This window comes from Pan paniscus, chromosome 2 (genome assembly GCF_029289425.2).
Source record: "Pan paniscus chromosome 2, NHGRI_mPanPan1-v2.0_pri, whole genome shotgun sequence".
Classification (NCBI taxonomy): Eukaryota; Metazoa; Chordata; class Mammalia; order Primates; family Hominidae; genus Pan; species Pan paniscus.
Genome location: NC_085926.1, coordinates 182,002,623 through 182,022,845, shown reverse-complemented (window position 1 = coordinate 182,022,845; position 20,223 = coordinate 182,002,623). Strand labels below are relative to the sequence as shown.

General features: G+C 46.8%; 2 protein-coding genes and 1 pseudogene across 2 annotated transcripts; 1 reads left to right on the top strand and 2 right to left on the bottom strand.

Moving 5' to 3' along the window:
• Positions 1-515: 515 nt before the first annotated feature.
• On the bottom strand, positions 516-5,227 carry LOC100981339 (small ribosomal subunit protein uS3-like). The gene has a single exon (XM_063602628.1). The coding sequence runs from the start codon at positions 1,405-1,407 to the stop codon at positions 730-732; it is 678 nt and encodes a 225-aa protein (XP_063458698.1). The 5' UTR covers positions 1,408-5,227; the 3' UTR covers positions 516-729.
• Positions 5,228-5,804: 577 nt separating this feature from the next.
• EIF2B5 (eukaryotic translation initiation factor 2B subunit epsilon) lies at positions 5,805-15,989 on the bottom strand. Its single transcript, XM_003806589.6, has 16 exons — positions 15,595-15,989; positions 14,439-14,563; positions 13,370-13,555; positions 13,100-13,277; positions 12,929-13,009; positions 11,028-11,105; positions 10,455-10,767; positions 9,110-9,255; positions 8,738-8,879; positions 8,513-8,614; positions 8,230-8,337; positions 7,974-8,064; positions 7,551-7,674; positions 6,892-7,017; positions 6,409-6,519; positions 5,805-6,232 (listed from the first exon to the last, which is right to left on the bottom strand). Exons 1-16 carry the CDS (start codon positions 15,787-15,789, stop codon positions 6,173-6,175), a joined length of 2,166 nt encoding a protein of 721 aa, XP_003806637.1. The 5' UTR covers positions 15,790-15,989; the 3' UTR covers positions 5,805-6,172.
• Positions 15,990-16,499: 510 nt separating this feature from the next.
• Positions 16,500-20,223, top strand: part of LOC112439278 (putative elongation factor 1-alpha-like 3) — a 108,902-nt pseudogene continuing 105,178 nt past the window's right edge.

Here is a 20,223-nt window from a genome sequence, read left to right as displayed (position 1 = left end):
AGGTGGAGATTGCAGTGAGCTGAGACCACATCACTGCACTCCAGCCTGGGCAACAGAACAAAACTCAGTCTAAAAGAAAAAAAAAAAAAAGGAAAAATGGTAATTAAATTTTTTTTTTTTTTTTTTTTTTTGAGACAGAGTCTCACTCTGTCACTCAGGCTGGAGTGCAGTGGTGTGGTCTCAGCTCACTGCAATCTCCACCTCCTGGGTTCAAGCGATTCTCGTGCCTCAGCCTCCTGAGTAGCTGGGATTACAGGTGCACACCACCACATGTGGCTAATTTTTTTTTTGAGAAGGAGTCTCACTCTATCACCCAGGCTGGAGTGCAGTGGAGCTATCTCGGCTCACTGCAACCTCTGCTTCCTGGGCTCAGGCGATTCTCCTGCCTCAGCCTCCTGAGTAGCTGGGATTACAGGCATGCGCCACCATGCCCAGCTAATATTTTGTATTTTTAGTAGAGACAGGGTTCCACCATGTTGGCCAGGATTGTCTCAAACTCCTGACCTCAAGTGATCTGCCCGCCTCAGCCTCCCAAACTGCTGGGATTACAGGTGTGAGCCACCGTGCCCAGCCCTAATTTTGTATTTTTTTTTTTTTGTCTTTGTATGAGATTTTATTAAAGGTCTTTACAGAGCAACATCCAGACTCCAGAATACAGCTGCTAAGGAGACTCTGTTATGCTGTGGGGACTGGCTGGGGCATGGCAGATGGCTCTGGCTTCCCACCCTTCTATTCTGAGATGGGGGTGGTGGGCAGTATCTCATCTTTGGGTTCCACGACGCTCACGTGGTCAGGCAGGGGCTTCTTAGGGCCAGTCTTACCAGTTGGGTCCCAGGGCAGCATGATCTTCACCTTGATGCCCAGCACACCCTGTCTGAGCAACACGTGGCACACAGCAGTGCCAACGTAGTAGTTAATAGGGTCTCCACTGTGGATCACCAGGCCATCCACAAACTTCATGGATTTAGCCCTCTGTCCTCGGAGTTTCCCAGACGCCACGACCTTGCAGCCTTTGGCCCCACTCTTCATGATGAACCGCAGCACACCATAGCAGGCCCTCTGCACAGCAAGCCCTCCTAGGAGTTTGTAACGCAGAGACTCTGCCTGGGCAATGGCACACAGACCTCTAGTGGCAACCTTTTCAGCATAAAGCTCTACACTGCCCTCTGGAAAGCCAAACCTCTTCTGAACTATAGCAGTCAGTTCCCAAATCCGTCGGCCCTTCTCACCAGGAATATTCTGTGTTCTGGTGGCTAAGATAATGATTTCTGTCCTGGTTGGTGTAACTCGCACCTCAACTCCAGAGTAGCCATCTTCAGCCAGCTCCTGAGTAAGAAACTCATTCAGTTCAGCTTTGAAGATGCCATCAGTGACAAACATCCTCTTCTTGGAAATTTGCACAGCCATCTTGCCGCCACGCTCCACTGAAAGGAAAGGCCTAATTTTGTATTTTTAATAGACACAGGGTTTCACCACATTGGCCAGTCTGGTATCAAACTCCTGGGCTTAAGTTATCCTCTGCCAGCCTTGGCCTCCCAAAGTGCTGGGATTACAGGTGTGAGTCACATCACACCCAGCCTTTTTTTTTTTTTTGGAGGCAAGGTCTTGCTCTGTCTTCCTGGCTGGAGTGCAGTGGTGTGATCATAGCTCACTGCAGCCTCGAACTGGGCACAAGTGATCCTCCCACCTCAGTCTCCTGAGTAGCTGGGACTACAGGCACACACCACCACCCTTGGCTGATAATTTAAAATTTTTTGTCGAGATGGGATCTTGCTATGTTGCCCAGCTGGTCCCAAATTCCTGGCATCAAGCGATCTACCTGCCTTGGCCTCCCAAAGGGCTGGGATTACAGGCATGAGCCACCACGTCCAGCCGATTTTTCCTATTCTGTTTCCGCAGCCCAGTAGATGATTTTGGGCCTTATGGATTGATCCTTTACTACTTTTTTTTTTTTTTGGATAGATAATATATTCATGATTCAAGATTCAAGAAGTATGTAAAAATGGAAATACAGTGAAACGTTACCCTGCTATTTGATCCTCGAATCCTCCAATTCTCAAGAGAAGGAATTAGTTTACTTATTTTTAATTTCTAAGAACTCTTTCTTCTCCAATTCTTCCTTTTTAAAGTACTTCATAGACACAATATCTTTTCTTTGAGTTTTGAGAATAGTTATTGTAGCTTTTTCCTCATGAAGTTTTCAGAAAGCTCCCTACTTTGTCATTGTTTCCTTGGTTTCAATTTTCTATTTGTTTGTTTTGGTCTTTCATATTGGAAGGTTACTCAGATGTTTAATGGTCCTTTGCTGTCTATTCATATTTAACAGTGAGATACCAAAAAGTGGATTGGAAGCTCAGTCTATTTACAAGCCTTATTATTAATGAATAGGCTTCACTGTAGGGTGATCATGTGGGGGGAAAGCTGACATTTTGTTGTTGAAGAAACCAAAAATGTCAGTGTCAGTATGCATAGGCATTTTTTTCCCTGCAGTTGTTTCTTTTCATACTGGAGGTTCTGTCAGTGTGTGCTGATGTTGAGTCTCACCGCTCATATATTTTCACTTAATTCTTCATTTTCAATCTAATACCTCACCTCTATCCCCACTATGCCTGCTGCTGAATGCAGAGGCTCTGATAGTTTAAGTTCCCCTGGACATTCTGAAATTTCATGGGCTTTTTCATTCGTTATGCTGGGCACTCATGGACAGTTGGTCTGGAAACTTGTGACCTTTGGGCTTAGGAAACCTTAAGTCTATCTTTGCTAACTTCCTCCCTACCATTTCTCCAGAGACGGAATCTCCCATTTTATGCAAGGGAGTAGGGGTAATCACTTGGCTGGATCAGATGAGGTTGGGACTTGGTGGGGCTTTTTCTTATACAGATCATCGTGTAATCTCCTTCCACCCCACCCCTAGTTCTCAGCGTCAGTCCATACCCTCCTCTGAGGTGCTGAACCTTTTATGGGTTCAGAAGGGCACATTGGCTTACTTCTTGCCATTAACTCCCTCAGCAGGTAGAACCCAACTCATTCTACTCTGTTAAGTGACTGTTGACTGTTCTGTTTTTCATCTTCCAAAATGTTGGCATCTCTCATTCATTGTCACCTCCTATTTTCCTTATCACTGGGTCATGTGGCTTTATTATTATATTTTTTGAGAAAGAGTTTCGCTCTTGTCACCCAGGTTGGAGTGCAATGGCGTGATCTCAGCTCACTGCAACCTCCGCCTCCTGGGTTCAAGCAATTCTCCTGCCTCAGCCTCCTGAGTAGCTGGGATTACAAGTGCCCGCCACCATGCCCGGCTAAATTTTTGTGGTTTTTTTTTTTTTTTTTTTTTTTGAGATGAAGTCTCGCTCTTGTCCCCCAGGCTGGAGTGCAATGGCGCGATCTCGGCTCACTGCAACCTCCGCCTCCCAGATTCAAGTGATTCACCTGCCTCAGCCTCCTGAGTAGCTGGGATTACAGGCACCTGCCACCAGGCCCAGCTGATTTTTCTATTTTTAGTAGAGATGGGGTTTCATCATGTTGGCCAGGCTGGTCTCGAACTCCTGACCTCAGGGGATCCACCCACCTTGGCCTCCCAAAGTGCTGGGATTACAGGCGTAAGCTACCACACCTGGCTTTTTTGTATTTTTAATAGAGATGGGGGTCCACTATGTTGGCCAGGGTGGTCTTGAACTCCTGACCTCAGGTGATTCACCTGCCTCGGCCTCCCAAAGTGCTGGGATTACAGGTGTGAGCCACTGAGCCCAGCCAGCACGTGCCTTTTTAAAATAATTCCTTTACTGGTATTTCAATAGAATTTTTGGAGGGGGCATAAAAGCTCATGTGTTTAATTTTCCGTATTTAACTGGAAAGTTTTTTTTTTTGCTTTTAATGCATCCTTCCAGCCTCTTCTATTTTTTAGGCCATTCCAGCATCAAATTTCTGTAAAGCCTTCCCTAATCACCCTAACTGGAAGTAATCTCTCTTTCTGAAAAAGCTCTGTAGACTACTTCTGATTTCTGCTATACATTCAGTACAGATACAGGGATGTCTCACTGTACTAGGTCCATGCCATAATGCCAGAATCTTCATACTAGACACTAGATCCTATACCTAACAAGACAGAAACTGAGATTTACTAGAAAATTAAGCCAAACCCTGGCCAGCCTGTCTTTTCCTTTTCCAGTGATGCCTTCATACCCACAAGCTGACTTCAGTCAGCCCATCCTCAGTTTATATCCTTTTTTTTGAGACAGAGTTTCACTTGCCGCCTAGGCTAGAATGCAATAGTGTGATCTCAGCTCACTGCAACCTCCGCCTCTTGGGTTCAAGCGATTCTCTTGCCTCAGCCTCCCAAGCAGCTGAGATTACAGGCACCCACCACCACGCCCGGCTAATTTTTGTATTTTTAGTAGAGACAGGGTTTCACCATGTTGGCCAGGCTTGTCTCAGACTCCTGACCTCAGCTGATCTGCCCACCTCAGCCTCCCAAAGTGCTGGGATTACAGGCGTAAGCCACCGCGCCTAGGCCAGTTTATGTCTTTCTATCCAACTAAAATGAATAAAGGCAACCATTTGTTCTGTAACATCTGGGACGGTAGGGATAGGGGTAGAGCATCACTTGTTACAACAGTCACATTAGCCACCGTTTAAGTACCACTAAAGGAAATTATTATTATTATATTGTTTTGAGGCAGAGTCTCGCTCCATCACCAAGGCTGGAGTGCAGTGGCACAATCTCGGCTCACTGCAACCTCCGCCTCCCAGGTTCAAGCAATTCTCCCTGCTTCAGCCTCCTGAGTAGCTGGGATTTCAGGCGCCCGCCACAATGCCCAGCTAATTTTTGTATTTTTGTAGAGACGGGGTTTCGCCATGTTGGTCTTGAACTCTTGACCTCAGGTGATCCGCCTGCCTCAGCCTCCCAAGGTGCTGGGATTACAGGCGTGAGCCACTGCACGCGGCCAGAATTGTTGACTCACTCTATATGAAGACAAGGAACTCAAAAAGAAAAGACAGAAAGGCATGTCTCTTTTGGTTGAGGTTAAAGCAATACAGCAAAGTAACAACCTCCAGGTCAAGTGTCCAATATCACACCTGGCTCTGTCAGTTACTAGCTAGGGAAGCTCTGTGAGCTTCAGGCACCTTATCTGAAAACGGGGATAAGACTTCATGGGGCTCATGTGAGGATTAAATGAAACAATATGTGAAAACTGCTTGCCTGTCACATAGTAAACACTCTCAAGGGAAAGCACCCTTCACATGGCCTTCCTGTGTTCTTGGGACCTCCATTACTGGCTCTGGGTTATATTTGTCTGTGGGGCCAATTTCCCCTTCACTGAAACACAATACGCTGAAGGACAGAGTTCTGGATTCTGAGGGTCAAGTCCTTAGCTTTACCCCTCAAGAGTCATGTGACCTTGAGCTGATTTCCTTATTTCTGATGAAGAGTGGCCCAGCTTCCTGACAGAACGAGTACCAGATCAACTGCAAAAGGCATGTGAGAGGAACTGGCATGTCTAATGGGCTTTACATATGGTTGGCAACATAACCCTCTGGCAGAAAAGTGTTCAAAATGGGACTCTATGGAAACGGGCTTAGGCACACCACCCCAGGATCACAAGTTGGTCCACAGAGGCTGGAAAAGAACCTCCGCCCTCCACTACCCATGAGCCATGGGAAAGGTTAATTAGCAAGGTACCACAGTACCACCTAGTGGCTGGCACACCCGTCCTCCCTCTCCCCCAGGTGTTAAGGAAAGGCTATCATGTGACTCTGGTCACATACTTCACTGGCTGATTAGTCAGGGATGGAGACAAACCAAATACACCACTCTCTCTTTTAATATTAACATATACAAGCAGCAGAAAGAGCCAACTGCTCTCTGCTGTTCCCTGAGGGAAAGCCGGAGCACAAAGCTGTTCCTCTGGCCTTCCTCCAACTGCCGGGCCTGCTTAGCTCCTCCCTAGGCAGAAGCTTTGTTCCAGCCCCACTTCCACATCCCAACTCCACAGTCAGGATGGGAGGCACATGGTTGCTAGCAGGGGAAAGAATACTGTAGTTCCAGCCTCTGCTCCTTTCAGTCTCAGCCTGGATGGTGGTCACTCATCCCTCTGCAGCTAGTTCCTCACTTGTCCCAGCCCAGGAGCCAGGAGGGCACTCAGTCACACCCAAAGGAGCAGGCAGTGTGACTTCAGTCATCTTCAGATGACTCCTCTTCTGCCTCTTTTAGCCACTGGATGAACCTCTGCAGCTGTAAAGAAGCAGAGGAGAGATCGGCTGGGGGAGGTGCACATAACTCTCCTGCTCCCCTCGGCAGATAAACAGCTCTAACAACCAGAGCCCCAGAAACCAACCACCCTAGAGTCTAGGGGCCAGGACCTGGGAATGAGATAACCGTCTTGGCAAGAGGAGGACAGCCTGACGCACCTGTTGATTCTTGCGCAACTGCCGGCCCTTGTCAGTTGTATCTCTTTGGCTGAACCAGCTCAGAATTGTTTCCTCAGCCAGGATCTCCAGCTGGTAGAAAGCCATCAGTACCTGCAAAAGGCCAATAAAGGGGACCTCAGGGGCCTTGGAAAGTCCAGCAGGATACTCTACCAGGCCCTCAGATCCCTCTATGCACTGAGTAGCCTCCTCCAAAACGGACAAGAGTGAGCTCTTCGCTCTGCTCCTGGGGCAGGTCTAACTTCTGGAACTATCGCTGGGGAGAGCTTTGCACATTTCCAGACCACCCCCCAGATGGCTACCTTACTAGCCCGGCTCCAAGCTGTACTATTCTAGCAATAAGCATATTGGGAGTGGATGGTCCATACTGGATTCACATTAGCTTCTATTTTATGTCTCCCAAGGGGGTCACCAACCCTTGTTTGAAAGCAAGTGCAGAAGAATGGGGCTTGAGGTCGTATTCACCTTGCCCATGGAAATACCAAGAGCTTCATGCTCTAAGAAGAAGTCCTCAATAGCTGCTAAGGCTTCCAAATGGTCGGCTGCGCGCTTTATGTAGTTCCTAAAAACAGGGCTCCAGGCCTTTAGCAGCTATGGAAGAAAGAAGGGAGCTGCAGTATATTCCTGAGCATTCACCTATACCTGGACATCCAAGCAAATCCATATTGATGACATGGGTGGACAAGAGGGAGATGATACAGGTTCTGTGGAATTATGTCAGAGGGACTTGGGAGTTGTTGACAGGGTTTGGGAAAAAGAGATTCCTTAGGGAAGGTGAAAGGGGATCAGATGCTATAGGCTGCCTCAAAATACCTATTCCCACCCCAGAGGCTGATCTTGTGTTGGGTCAAATTGCTGCCATAGAGTCTGAATGTCCAGGTCCATTCTGAATATACCTTTGTGGGCCTAGGATGGTATGAAATCCTGGAGTCTCAAAGGCCAGTCAGTATTGAACTCAACCTGACCCCTCTGAACCAGCCAAGGCTGCTCTAGAGCCCAACCAGCTTCCAGAGGCAAGGAGAAAGGAACCAGAAGTGACATACACCCAATATAACAAGACAGTCTACTCCTGATTTCCTTTGCCTGTACCCAATCCCTTGTACTCAGCTCCAATCTTTGCTCACAGGAAGCAGCAGGGCACAGTAGCGGCTTGAGTCAAGCGGGGAATCCATCTGTTGCAGGGGGAACTCCAGGACCACGTGGCTCAGTACCTGCATCACCTCCTTTAGACTTATGTTATAGGCATACCTGTGGGGAGACTGGGGTGACACCAGGGCCTTCACTGGCCTTTCAGCAGGCTTAGAACTATGACTTTGATAGACATTGGAGAGGAATCTGGATGGAACAATATAGAAGGGGAGGGTTTAGGAAGGAGAAAGTCTATGCTGAGGCTAGAACTTAATAATGCTCTCCTTGCTCCAAATACTATTGGTCTTTCCATTTGGGATGTCGAAGGAATAGGTTCCTATTTGGAGACAAAACACTTACGAGAAAGCCTCTACCTTCCCGGGATCACCCCGAGGAGAACAGGGAGGGGCTGCTCTTACTTGAGAGAGTTGATTTCCAGGACGAGATTGTCACAAGAAATGTTCTCCTCTTTGCCCCGCTGTAGTGTTCCTAAAACTTCATTCTGGAACACTGAAATCAAAGCAAGGATAAGTTTATGGGCCAACATCGTTCAGAATGCTCTAAGTCATCTAGTCTTGACTCGATACCAAACCCTTTCTGAGGAACGTAAGCCTCTGGCTAGTTGATCCAGGCAGAGAATAAACTGGTCCAGCGCATTTCTCCCCTGCCACTCACCTTTGATGTCATCCATCTGAGGGGAGCCTCCCCGGCTGTCCGGCTCCTCAGAATCCATACTTTGCTCACTTTCACTTTCACTCTCTTCTTCCATGTTGATCTTGAGTCCTGAGAAGCCATAATGGGTGAGGAAAAAGAAAAAAAGAGTCATTGACAGAGAGCAATATACCTGCCCTGTCTGCATGAATAAAGGAGTGAATAAGTAATGTGACTCTGAAGTATTCATTATCCTTCAAAATATTCCGATTCAGGAGGAGAAGGGCAGGCATCAGGCCTAGCTCACCCCACAGATTCTGCTGCAGTTCCTCCTCTTCCTCCATGTTCATGCCTGCAGCTTTCCAGAGGTAGCCCTTGCCAGCAGCTCCTACTTCTGCTGGATTGTAACCTGGAAAAGGCAATGATCTATAGAGAGGGCCCGGTGGAAGCACCAATCCCTCCAGGAGGAAACACTGGTTCTTCTATGAGGCAGCGAGACACACAGATGCCCCACACCTGTCGAGTCTCACACCTTTCATCTTCACTTTGTCCTTTTCTTGGTCAGCCCCAGAATCATCACTGAACTCGCCATCATCTTCATCTTCCTCTGCATCTGGAGGGTGCAAAGAGATCACCGAGCCCTCAGGCAGCGTGATATTTGGGCCCACGACCACCTAAGGGGAAAAAAAACACAGAACCATTAGGGTGTGGAGGAAAAGTGCATCCTGATAATGAGAGCAACTTTTTTTTTTTTTTTTTTTTAAACTAAGGCTAGACGGCAAATGAAACCACTGGATTTGTTCTCTCAACTCAGACAGGATTATGGGTGGAAATAATGCCCCTTCTGGCTCAGTGTGACTGCCATGCAATTCAGGGCCTGTGCACAGTATAGATCAGGTCTCACCTGGGAAGTGAGGACACAGCGTGGTTTCAGTGTCACTCGTTCCTTGACCTCAGCATTGTCACAAAGCAGAGACTGATGGATCTGTGCTCCAGCCGCCACTCGAACACCCTGCCACAGGTAGGTCTGGTCCAGCACCACGTTATCACCTGGCTCAGGATGGGAAGACCTCTGGGTCACTCAGGGTTCCAACCGCAGAGCAGAGCCCTTCATAGAGGACAGGGCTGACTGACACCAGCACAGCTCCCACCTAGCTCTCACTCCCCATCCCGCAAGTCACTAGAAACACCCACTCACCCCCTAAGCCCAGGCCTGAGAAGAGAAGATACTTCACCAAGTTTACAACAATTACAGACTACACACAGAGCTTAAGAACCCGAGAACTTTCAGGATTTCTGGGGACCCTCTGAACTCAAAAAACCTTATTAGAATCATATCCATGTCTACAAGCAGAACCAAATAATTCCACCTCTTCTGGTACATTTTACAAACCAAGTCTTTTTTTTCTTTTGAGACACGATCTCATTCCGTCACCCAGGCTGGAGTGCAGTAGTATGATCATGACTCACTGCACCCTCGACCTCTGGGCTCAGGTAATCCTCCTGCCTCAGCCTCCCGAATAGCTGAGATTACAGGCATGCGCCATCACGCCCAGCTAATTTTTGTATCATTTGTAGAGAAGGGGTGTCGCTATGTTGCCCAGGCTGGTCTTGAACTCCTGGGCTCAAGCGATCCTCCCACCATGGCTTCCCAATGTGCTGGGATTACAATCATGAGCCACCACGCTCAGCCCCTAGAATCTGAGCCTTACTGTTGTTCTTGGAAAGGGGCAGTACTATTAGAAGCATCACACTCCTGCAACCAAAATGAGTTACCAAGAGGCCAACCAGGCAGTTATGGTAGACTCAAAAGAACACTGGACTTACAATCAGAATACCCAGATTCAGGTCCCACCATTATTACCAATGACCTTGGGCAAGAAAATCTTGTTGAGCCTGTTTATTTGTAAATTATGAAGATTAAATGAAACAATGTATATAAAAGCCCTTTGTAAACTGTAATGTGCTAAATAGATGTTGTTACTGCATGTTAATTATCTACTTCCTCCTGAATGTGACTACAGGGTACCCTGGAATGTGAAGAGTCATCCAATGAGAGGCTCACAGGCTACAAATTAAGGTATTGCTGTTTTCAAATCCCTGTTTCCTCCTTTCCTGAGGTAGCCACTCTATAATTCCTTATTCCCAGGGACTGTCCCTTGTGTAGCCATCCCTTGTGTTTCTGGAGACGTGGCCCCCCCAGGTTCCTGTTCCTAGGATAGTTGGCTTGATTCCCCACCTGTGCTCACCAATGTGGCAGCCGGGGCCAATGACACTGTTGGTGATGAAGCAATTGCTGCCAATGACAGTGCCAGAGCCCAGGAGCACATTTTCCTCTAGGATGCTGCCATGGCCCAGGCTGACCTCAGGCCCTCGGTAGATGTTGTGCCGGGAATGAGTGCAGCTCTGGGTGGTGCTGTCAGTGAAGTTCGCCTCTGGGGTGAGAGGGTAGACCCATCGGCGGATGACGTCAGCACAGACAGCTGAGTACATGTGTAGGTTGGAGACACGGGCACCATATTCCTTAGCTGTTACGTGCATGTGGATCTGGTTCCCTAGGATCTGAATGAGAAGGAAAGGGAGGTCACCTAAGCAAGAAAGACAGGAAGAATGCCCCCAAGTACAACTTTTCTAATCCTTTTAAGTTCCCCTCTGCCTCTCACTGCCACAAAGATTCTTCTTTGTGTACTGTTCCTCCTGCCCCCTGCTTTTCCTCCCTCCTAAGCCTCAATAAAATACAAAAAAGATCAAAAGTTACCAGCATGAGATACAATCATAGCCTTCTCCTCTCTCCTAAAGAGGCATTGGAAGACTTTTCTCACCTCCTCATTCACTAAGAGACCTCGCACAAAGTCATCTCGAGTTTGGTAGTCAAAGTTGTCTGTAAAGAGTTGTGCCACCTGTGGAAGGGAAGTGGAGTGGGCTAGAATTAAGTACTATTCTTTTTTTTTTTTTTTGAGACAAGTCTAGCTCTGTTGCCCAGGCTGGAGTGCAGCTGCATGATCTCAGCTCACTGCAACCTCCACCTCCTGGGTTGAAGTGATTCTCGTGCCTCAGCCTCCCAAGTAGCTGGGATTACAAGCGTCCGCCACCACGCCCAGCTAATTTTTGTATTTTTATTTTTTAGTAGAGATGGGATTTCACTGTGTTGGTCAGGCTGGTCTTGAACTCCTGACCTCATGATCCACTCACCTCGGCCTCCCAAAGTGCTGGGATTACAAGCGTGAGCCACCATCCTTGGCCAGGATTAAGTACTATTCTCTAGGAGCACAGATAATCCCCCAGAGACCTAGCAAACCCTATGACAGCTGGACATGGACCAGAATTCCAAAGAGACTCCCAGTGGGATACTGGAGACAAGATCTTTGCTTTACAATAGATTCTAAAAAAAAAAAAAAAAGGCCAGGTGCAGTGGCTCACGCCCGTAATGCCAGCACTTTGGGAGGCCGAGGCAGGCAGATCACCTGAGGTTGGGAGTTCGAGACCAGCCTGACCAACATGGTAAAACCTCGTCTCTACTAAAAATACAAAAATTAGCTGGGTGTGGTGGCACATGCCTGCAATCCCAGCTATTTGGGAGGCTGAGGCAGGGGAATTGCTTGAACCTGGGAGGCGGAGGTTGCAGTGAGCTGAGATCGCACCATTGCATCCAGCCTGGGCAACAAGAGTGAAACTCCGACTCAAAAAAAAAAAAAAAGGCTGGGTGCAGAGGCTCACGCCTGTGATTGCAGCACTTTGGGAGGCCAAGGCAGGAGGATCACCTGAGGTCAGGAGTTAGAGACCAGCCTGGCCAATATGGTGAAACCCCATCTCTACTGAAAAATACAAAAAATAGCCGGGTGTGGTGGTGCGTACCTGTAGTCCCAGCTACTTGAGAGGCTGAGGCAGCAGAATCACTGGAACCCAGGAGGTGGAGGCTGCAGTAAGCTGAGATCGTGCCACTGCACTCCAGCCTGGGCGACAGAGCGAGGCTCCGTCTCAAAACAACAATAACAACAACAACAACAAAAAAAACTGGTGGCTCATGCCTGTAATCCCAGCATTTTGGAAGGCCGAGGTGGTCAGATTGCTTGAGCTCAGGAGTTCGTGACCAGGCTGGACAACATGGCAAAACCCCGTCTCTACAAAAAAATACAAAAATTAGTGGTAGTGCACGCCTGTGGTTCCATCTACTCAGGAGGCTGAGGCAGGAGGTTCCCTTGAACCCGGGAGGCTGAGGCTGCAGTGAGCAGTCATGGTGCCACTGTGCTCCAGCCTGGGCCACAGAGCGAGACCCTGTCTCAAAAAATATATATAAATAAAAATGAAAATAAGGCCAGGTGTGGTGGCTCATGCCTGTAATCCCAGCACTTTGGGAGGCTGAGACAGGTAGATCACTTGAGACCAGGAGTTCGAGACCAGCCTGGCCAACATGGTGAAACCCCATCTCTACTAAAAATACAAAAATTAGCCAGGCATGGTGGTGTGTGCCTGTAATCCCTGCTACTCAGCAGGCTGAGGCAGGAGAATCACTTGAACCTAGGAGGCAGAGTCTGCAGTGAGCTGGGATCACACCACTGCACTCCAGCCTGGGCAACAGAGCGAGACTCTGTCTCAAAAAATAAAAGTAAAAATAATGAAAATAAACAGGGAGAAGAAATATACCCTGGCCTTCTAAGGGGACAGTAACAGACCCACAGAGTTCTACTCTTTGGGTGTGCAGCCCCAGCCCTAAAGAGCTCACCTGAGGAGAACAGATGCTGATATGACAATCCAGTAAATCATATCGAACCTCCACTCCATCACTACTGCCCTGAAACAGGCTCTGTGGGGAGAAGTTACAAGGACTTTAATTTGTTTCTCCCACTGAAGCCTGTCACTTCCCCATCTCAAAGGACCCCAGATATCCACACACCAGAGGAAATGCAAAACGCCGGAGACCCTGGGTCTTCTGAAAATGGAGAACCCTGTTTGTGGTACTATTCACAGCCACTACCACATTGTCTTCGTGGCAACGAGTTGGGTGGCTGGGGGATGACTCCTTGAAGATCATCGTCATCACAGAAACATTTTTTTCTAGCTTCCGTCTCAACCTATAAAGGACAGGAGGGACAGAACTGCAAAAAAGCAGTCTCAGGGCTCTGCTGGTCTTTAACCCTTGTTCCTGTCATTTTCCCATCCTGACCTGTGTTCCTCAAGGGCTCTGGTGATATTGATGTTTGAGATGACATCCCCATACACCAGAAGAAAGTCAGAGCGCACCAAAGCCTTGGCATCAACATCACGGAGGACATCTCCCAGTGATCGATAGAGCTCTGATGTAATTATTCGAACCACATTGAGAGATGTAGGGCGGCACCACTTTGACTTCCTAAAGGAAGGGAGGGTGAGGGGAATGAGTATATCAAGCATAAAGATCATTTGAGCCTTCCCCATTTTTCACCCCCATTCAGCATTCACAGTCCTTCTCGATGGCTTTTTTGGGTTCTTGCCAGCATCTTCAACTTCAAAGAGTATTATGAACTATAATGAATGCTTTCAGCATCCTGTGTCACCAGTCTTGTTTTATGGGTTAGGAAACATGGTTATTTCCTCTCCATACCTTGACCCCTTGTCCCTAAACATCAATTTGAACTCAAAATCCTGCTGAAGCCTAGGGTACACAAAGTAGCCCGGGAACATGCTTCACGTCAGCTTTCCCCTTCTGCAATCCATATAACATTTAGGAACTGTCTGATGGAGACCATGCTAATGTCCTAGTCTTTACATCCTGGACTTCCATAAGCAATGTGATTCCCTAGTTTTCAAGATTTCAACAAACATGTAAGTGCTCACTATATGCTTGGGACTGAGCTAGGCAGTGGGAATACAAAGATGACAAGGAGCTCATTTATATCCTTGAAGGTGAGAACAAACAAGATTTAGAAACTCAGTGGGAAAACAAAGATGTTATCATTGTAACTTCCATACTGAAGCCATTAAATAAAAGCAAAGTCCACTGGCACCAAACTTTATAATGAGATTCAGAAAAAACCCAAGTTTATTCTTTAATCTTTGTCACAGAAAACCCAAGACAGACAGATACAAAGTTTCAGCTGCTCACCTCCTGATAAGCGTAGAAAATACCCTTAGAACTTACAATGACATCTAAGTAGACACATTTTTCCCCTCTCACATTTCCCCTTAGTTACATTCATCCTGAAAAAACTGGAAAAAGATGGCGAAACATGGAAAGAAAAGTTGCAGGGCCTTACAGTAAATGTTCTTTGATTTGAGCAGCTTTCCAGCAACAAAAGACAAATGTTTCCTGTACACCTGTGGCAGTCAGGAATTCCAGAGTGTAGTCAATTAATGCCACATTGGCCAGGGGCAAGAGGACCTGAAGGATACAAGATGAAAAAAAACTTGAGGTCTCCAATCCCTTTGGGTACCCCACTGCAACAATTTTCACTCCTCTATTAGTATTTCCAAACAGTGTAATTTTGCTGTATCTTTCCACTTCAAAGATAAACAGGTTCCTGCCTTTGATGTTCATGCCATGCTCTAAGCCTGAGTCTGAGACATTGCAATTTGGGGATGGTAAGTACAGAATCTATGTGCCTTGTATCAGACACAGAGCTGTGACAGAATGGCAGTTCACTGCTGGCAAAGGATAATACTGGAAATCAATCATATTTCCATAAATTTAAGCATTGCTAAGGCCTTCTTCCCCATAAGATTTCCTTCCTTGATCCCTTTCTAAGTGTCAGAGGTTAGCCATCTCCTGTCACTTGTCAAAAATGAACAGCCATTAGGCTTTTTCGAGGGAATTAGAGAGGATTTTCCTTAAATCCAATGCAGTTCCCTCTTTCTGAACTGACTGCTGAACGACCCAGCTGAGTCCAATACCCCATTGTCTAGACAACTCGGGGGCTGATGGCAATCAACCACTAAACCCATTTTGTCCTTTCGACAGATAGCACCGGCTATCATTAGAACCTGGAAGGAAAAAAAAAATACACTGCCTGAGATCTAGCCCGCTCTTTTTAAGGCATATTACCGCCCTTTCAGAGGCAAAAGGTCGTTTCTTTTCACCTAAGCAACCGTCATCGGCAAGGTTAAAAGCGGCGCAGCCTCTTCTAGGGGCACTGAATCCCCGCGTGAAGGCTTCTCTCAAGCGCTGTTTCTACATTTAGCTCTCTTCATTCCTTTCAAACCCGAGGTGGACAGCATTACGAATGCCCAAATCTGCCGGCCACTAACTTGGTCAGCAGTCATCAGGGTTTAGACAGTCCCTCTGCCTCCGGTTTTAGGATAACAGCATAGACACAGGTCCTTCAAGGGCATGCTGTAGTAGTTAGCCGAAATGAGAACTTGCTCCAGCCCTGCCACCCTTCCTGCCCTCTGGCTGCTCGCGTGCGCGGCGCTCACCCGAGGCTGGTCCTTGGAGATGGGGAAGAAGCGGCGATCGAAGCTATCGGCCACCAGAACGGCTTGTAGGGGCGGCGGCGGTTCCTCCTCCGCCCCTCTGGCTCCCCCGCCACCGCTGCCTCCCGGCCCCGCGCCGCTGCGCTTGTTTGCCCGACTAACCACCACACCAGGCGGCGCCACTACAGGGGCCGCCATCTTCTTCTCTCACGGTCACCACTTCCGCAAGGAAGCTGACACCGCACGCAGTAGGGGACAAAAAGGATCCAGCACTTGAAATGCGACGGACTAATTAACGAAGGGAAGGAGACGAGGAGGGAGCAGTGCGCATGCGTCTTCCCCGGGGGCCCACAGATTTCTGAGGTTGATCCCGGAGGCGCGAGGAGTGGGTACGGGTCACGGTTGTCCCGGCCCCTGGAGGCGCAGGGTAGGAGTGGGGTCCCATAGATGTCAGACTCGGTCTGCAAGTATCGTCGGCCTTCATTTGTAGGTGAACAAGCCGAGATTCTTGCGGCGTGATAGGACTTGTGGTCGCCACGAAGGGGCCAGCTCCATCGGGAATCTGTAATCGCCCAGCAGTTTCCCCGCCCCGCGCATGTGAAATATGTAGCCCTCCGTATTCATTCTAGAAACTTCTGGGAACCCAGCGCCTTGGGGAGATAGAACCGAGCCAGATGTTCCCCCGCTGCGAGGAACTCAGAACCTGCATAAATAGAGAAGGTGGCATATAGTAGGGAGACCAGTAATTCCATTGAGCGCTGATTTTGGGCCAGGCACGATACAAGCACAATCTCTGCAAAACATCTTATTCATTCGTTCAGCAAACGTTTCTTGAACTCTCAGAAGGATGAAGGAAGTTTACCCAGCTAGTAAGTGGAAGAACTGGTATTGGAACCCGATCTGTCTGACTGCAGAGTTCCACAATCTTGCTGCCAAGTTATGTGGGGATAACAATGACTATTTTATGTCATCTATTCATTCTTCCAGCCTATCAGCCTCCTGTGTCTTAAGCAGAGTGGAGACGGGGGTGGATCCAGGCGCACCAGTAAGTTGTACTGGAGTTAAGCAGTAAGCTTTCTGGGCAGAGGAAAGTGCGGGCGTAAAGGTCCAAGGCTTGAAAAGGCGCAGCAGCACCTTTTTCTCTTTGGGGAAAGAAGCGGTGGCTGCGGGGAATAAACCAACTCTGCAGAGGGGCGGGGCCGTGTGAAAGCGGTGGAACGGGGCAGGAAGGCTGGGCGTCATTTGGGAGGCAAGGAGCTTTTCTGTAAGGCATAGCGCCCTTTCTGCACGGGACCTGTCCAGGTTCCACGCCACAGGCTTCTGCAGTTCCTGCAAACTGTTCCCATCCCGCCCCGCGTTGCACGTCGGGATTTGGAGTTCGCGATGCTGAGAGTTGTTTCCACGTGGCGATTCCGACTTGACCCGTCGTGCTCCGGCGCCCGCGTAGGGGGACGGAGGAGTTTGTCATTTCTTGCCTTGTTAGGGTGCGGAACGAAAACCATTTGATTTATCCTAGAAAAGGAAAGGTTGAAGCCAACTAAGTAAAAGTTTTCCATTAAATGAATGCACGTTGTAGAAAAGGAATGTTCAACTGCCCTACAAATCCAGAGGTAGAAATGGGGGAGGGGGGAAGGAATTAAATAGGACACATACACACACACACACACACACACACACACACACACACACTCACTCTTGGGGGGGGTGTTTGGGTATGGAAAGTAGGTCCGATCGCAGAATTTATTTTAAATGATTCCCGCAACCTTGGGAAGTTGGGAAGTGGTGAATCCGCTGCCGAAAGGCATTTGTGCTTATGGTAAATCCAGGTCTTAAAATTCTGTAGACTGGTAGCTATATGGATATGATTTTAATAGATGAGTTTCAGGAAGACTCTCTCAAACTGTTTTTTGTTGTTGTTGTTTAAAAACTTACTTGAAATATATTGGAAACCACATATACATAATCTCTCACACACACTACATAAAGAAGTAAAAATTCCTTTCCCTACTTCTTTCATCCTATCCAATTTGTAGAGTCATAACCATTCTTAATAATTTGATGGGTATTCATTTCTTCCCTAAATTTATATGTCTAGAACTAGAGCTAGAGTGTATGCCTACATACACACACACACACACACCCATACATATATATTCAAACATAATATATGTATATCCACATGTATTCAAACACAGAATTATGTTTAGATAATTATGGTTATATGCTGGTATGCCAGAGCCAGACTGCCTGGCTTCGGTTCCAGGCCCTAGTTGGATAGCTTTGGGCTACTCAGCCTCTCTATGCCTGGACTTCTTCATCTTTGAAACGGGATAATAATAATACTTATCCCATAAAGTTCTTGTGAGAATTAAATGAAATAATATATGAAAAGCCCTTAGAACAGGCATTGACACATTGTGAAGGTAATGTATTAGCTATTTTGATGATTATGCATTTTGTCTGCAACTTTTTATTTAACATATGAGGGAAAGTAGACAAACATAGCCATTTTCAATGATTCCATAATATTCCATAGCACGAGTATACCATTGTTTATCCAACCATTTCTCTCTTGAGAAACATTGCAGATTTTTTTTGCAGTTTCTACGATTACAAATAATGCTGCAATAAACATCTTTCTACATATAGTCTTTATAAATTTGCATTTATTTCTTAGAATTTATTATTGAATTAGAGTAACTGGTTCAAATTGGATGCAATTCCCATGGCAGAAGGTACATTGTTGAACTCACTGGCAAGCCTGATGAGGCACTGGTGGAATTCATGGAGATACTGCTTAATTGCTCTCCCTGGACAATGTGTCATTTTGCACTTACACCAGCAATGTATGAGAGCGCCTGTTTCCCCATAGCCTCACCAACAGAGTATTTTGTCAATAGTTTGGAGTTTCTGCCAATCTATAAAGGAAAATAAGTGTAGTTTTAATTTGCATTTCTCTATTTCAGTGAGGTTGAACATTTTTTCATATATTTGGTCAACTGCCAGTTCTGGTTCTTTTTCTTTTTTTTTGCTTTTTGAGACAGAGTCTCACTCTGTCGCCCAGGCTGGAGTGTAGTGGCACAATCTTGGCTCACTGCAACCTCTGCCTCTGAGGTTCAAGTGATTTTCCTACCTAGGCCCCCCTGAATAGCTGGGATTACAGGCTCACACCACTACACCTGGCTGATTTTTGTATTTTTAATAAAGGTGGGGTTTTGCCATGTTGGCCAGGCTGGTCTCAAACTCCTGACTTCAGGTGATCCACCTGCCTTGGCCTCTCAAAGTGCTGGGATTACAGGTGTGAGCCACCGCATCCAGCCTCTTTTTCTTTTCTTTTCTTTCTTTTTGTTTAGAAACAGAGTTGTGCTCTGTTGCCCAGGCTGGAGTACAGTAGCACAATCATAGCTCACTGCAGCCTCAAACTCTTGGGCTCAAGCAGTCCTTCCTCAGCCTCCAGAGTAGCTGGGACAACAGGCACCTGCCACCACACCTAAGTTTTGTAGTTTTTGTAGAAATGGGGTCTTTCTATGTTGCTCAGGCTAGTTCTGGTTCTTTCTCTGAATTTAGGTTTCAAAATGAGTCCTGAATATGAAATCAGTTTAGAATATAAGCTCTGTGGGCTTTCTGTTTATTTTATTCACTACTATACCCCAGGTATCTAGAAGAGTAACTGGCACATGGCAGATGCTCACTAAATATTTGTTGAATGAATGACTGGTTGTTGCTAGTCAGTAACTGAGTATGTGATCAACTGTAGACAAACAAAAGTAATTCCTGACTGTCCCAAGGCTGAGGCTGTTTTTAAGAGATTTTGGTAAAAATACAACAAAACATAAAAGTTATCATCTTAACAATTTTTTAACCTTGGCATGGAAAATTGATCGAAGTTGGCCATTTTTAAGTATACAACTCTGTAGTGTTACTTATGTTCACGTTATTGTGCTACCATCACCAACATCCACCCACAGAACTCTTTTCATTTTGTAAAACTGATACTCTGTACCCATTAAACACAATCCTCATTTCCCACTCAGCCCAGCTCCTGGCAACTACCATGCCACTTTCTGTCTCTATGAATATGACTGCCCTAGGTCCCTCATATAAGAGGAATCACATAGTATTTTTTTTTTTGTATCTGCCTTATTTCACTTAGCATAATGTCCTCAAGGTTCATCCATATTGTTGCATGTTTCAGAATTTCCTTCCGTTTAAAGGCTGAATGATAATCCATTGGCTGTAGATACCACATTTTATTTATCCATTTATCTGTCAATGGACATTTCGGTTGCTTCCCCCTTTTGCTATTGTGGATAATGCCACTACGAATGTGATCGTACAAATATCTGTTCCAGTCCCTGTTTTCACTGAAATAAATGGAACTACTGTATCATATGGTAACTCTACATTTAATTTTTTTGAGAAATTGCCATACTTTTTTTCATTTTTCTTTTCTTTTCTTTTTTTTCTTTTTTGTTTGTTTTTGAGATGGAGTTTTACTCTGTCACCCAGGCTGGAGTGCAGTGGCACGATCTCGGCTCACTACAACCTCTGCCTCCCGGGTTCAAGCAATTCTCCTGCCTCAGCTTCCCTAGAAGCTAGGATTACAGGTGCACACCACTGCGCCTGGCTAAT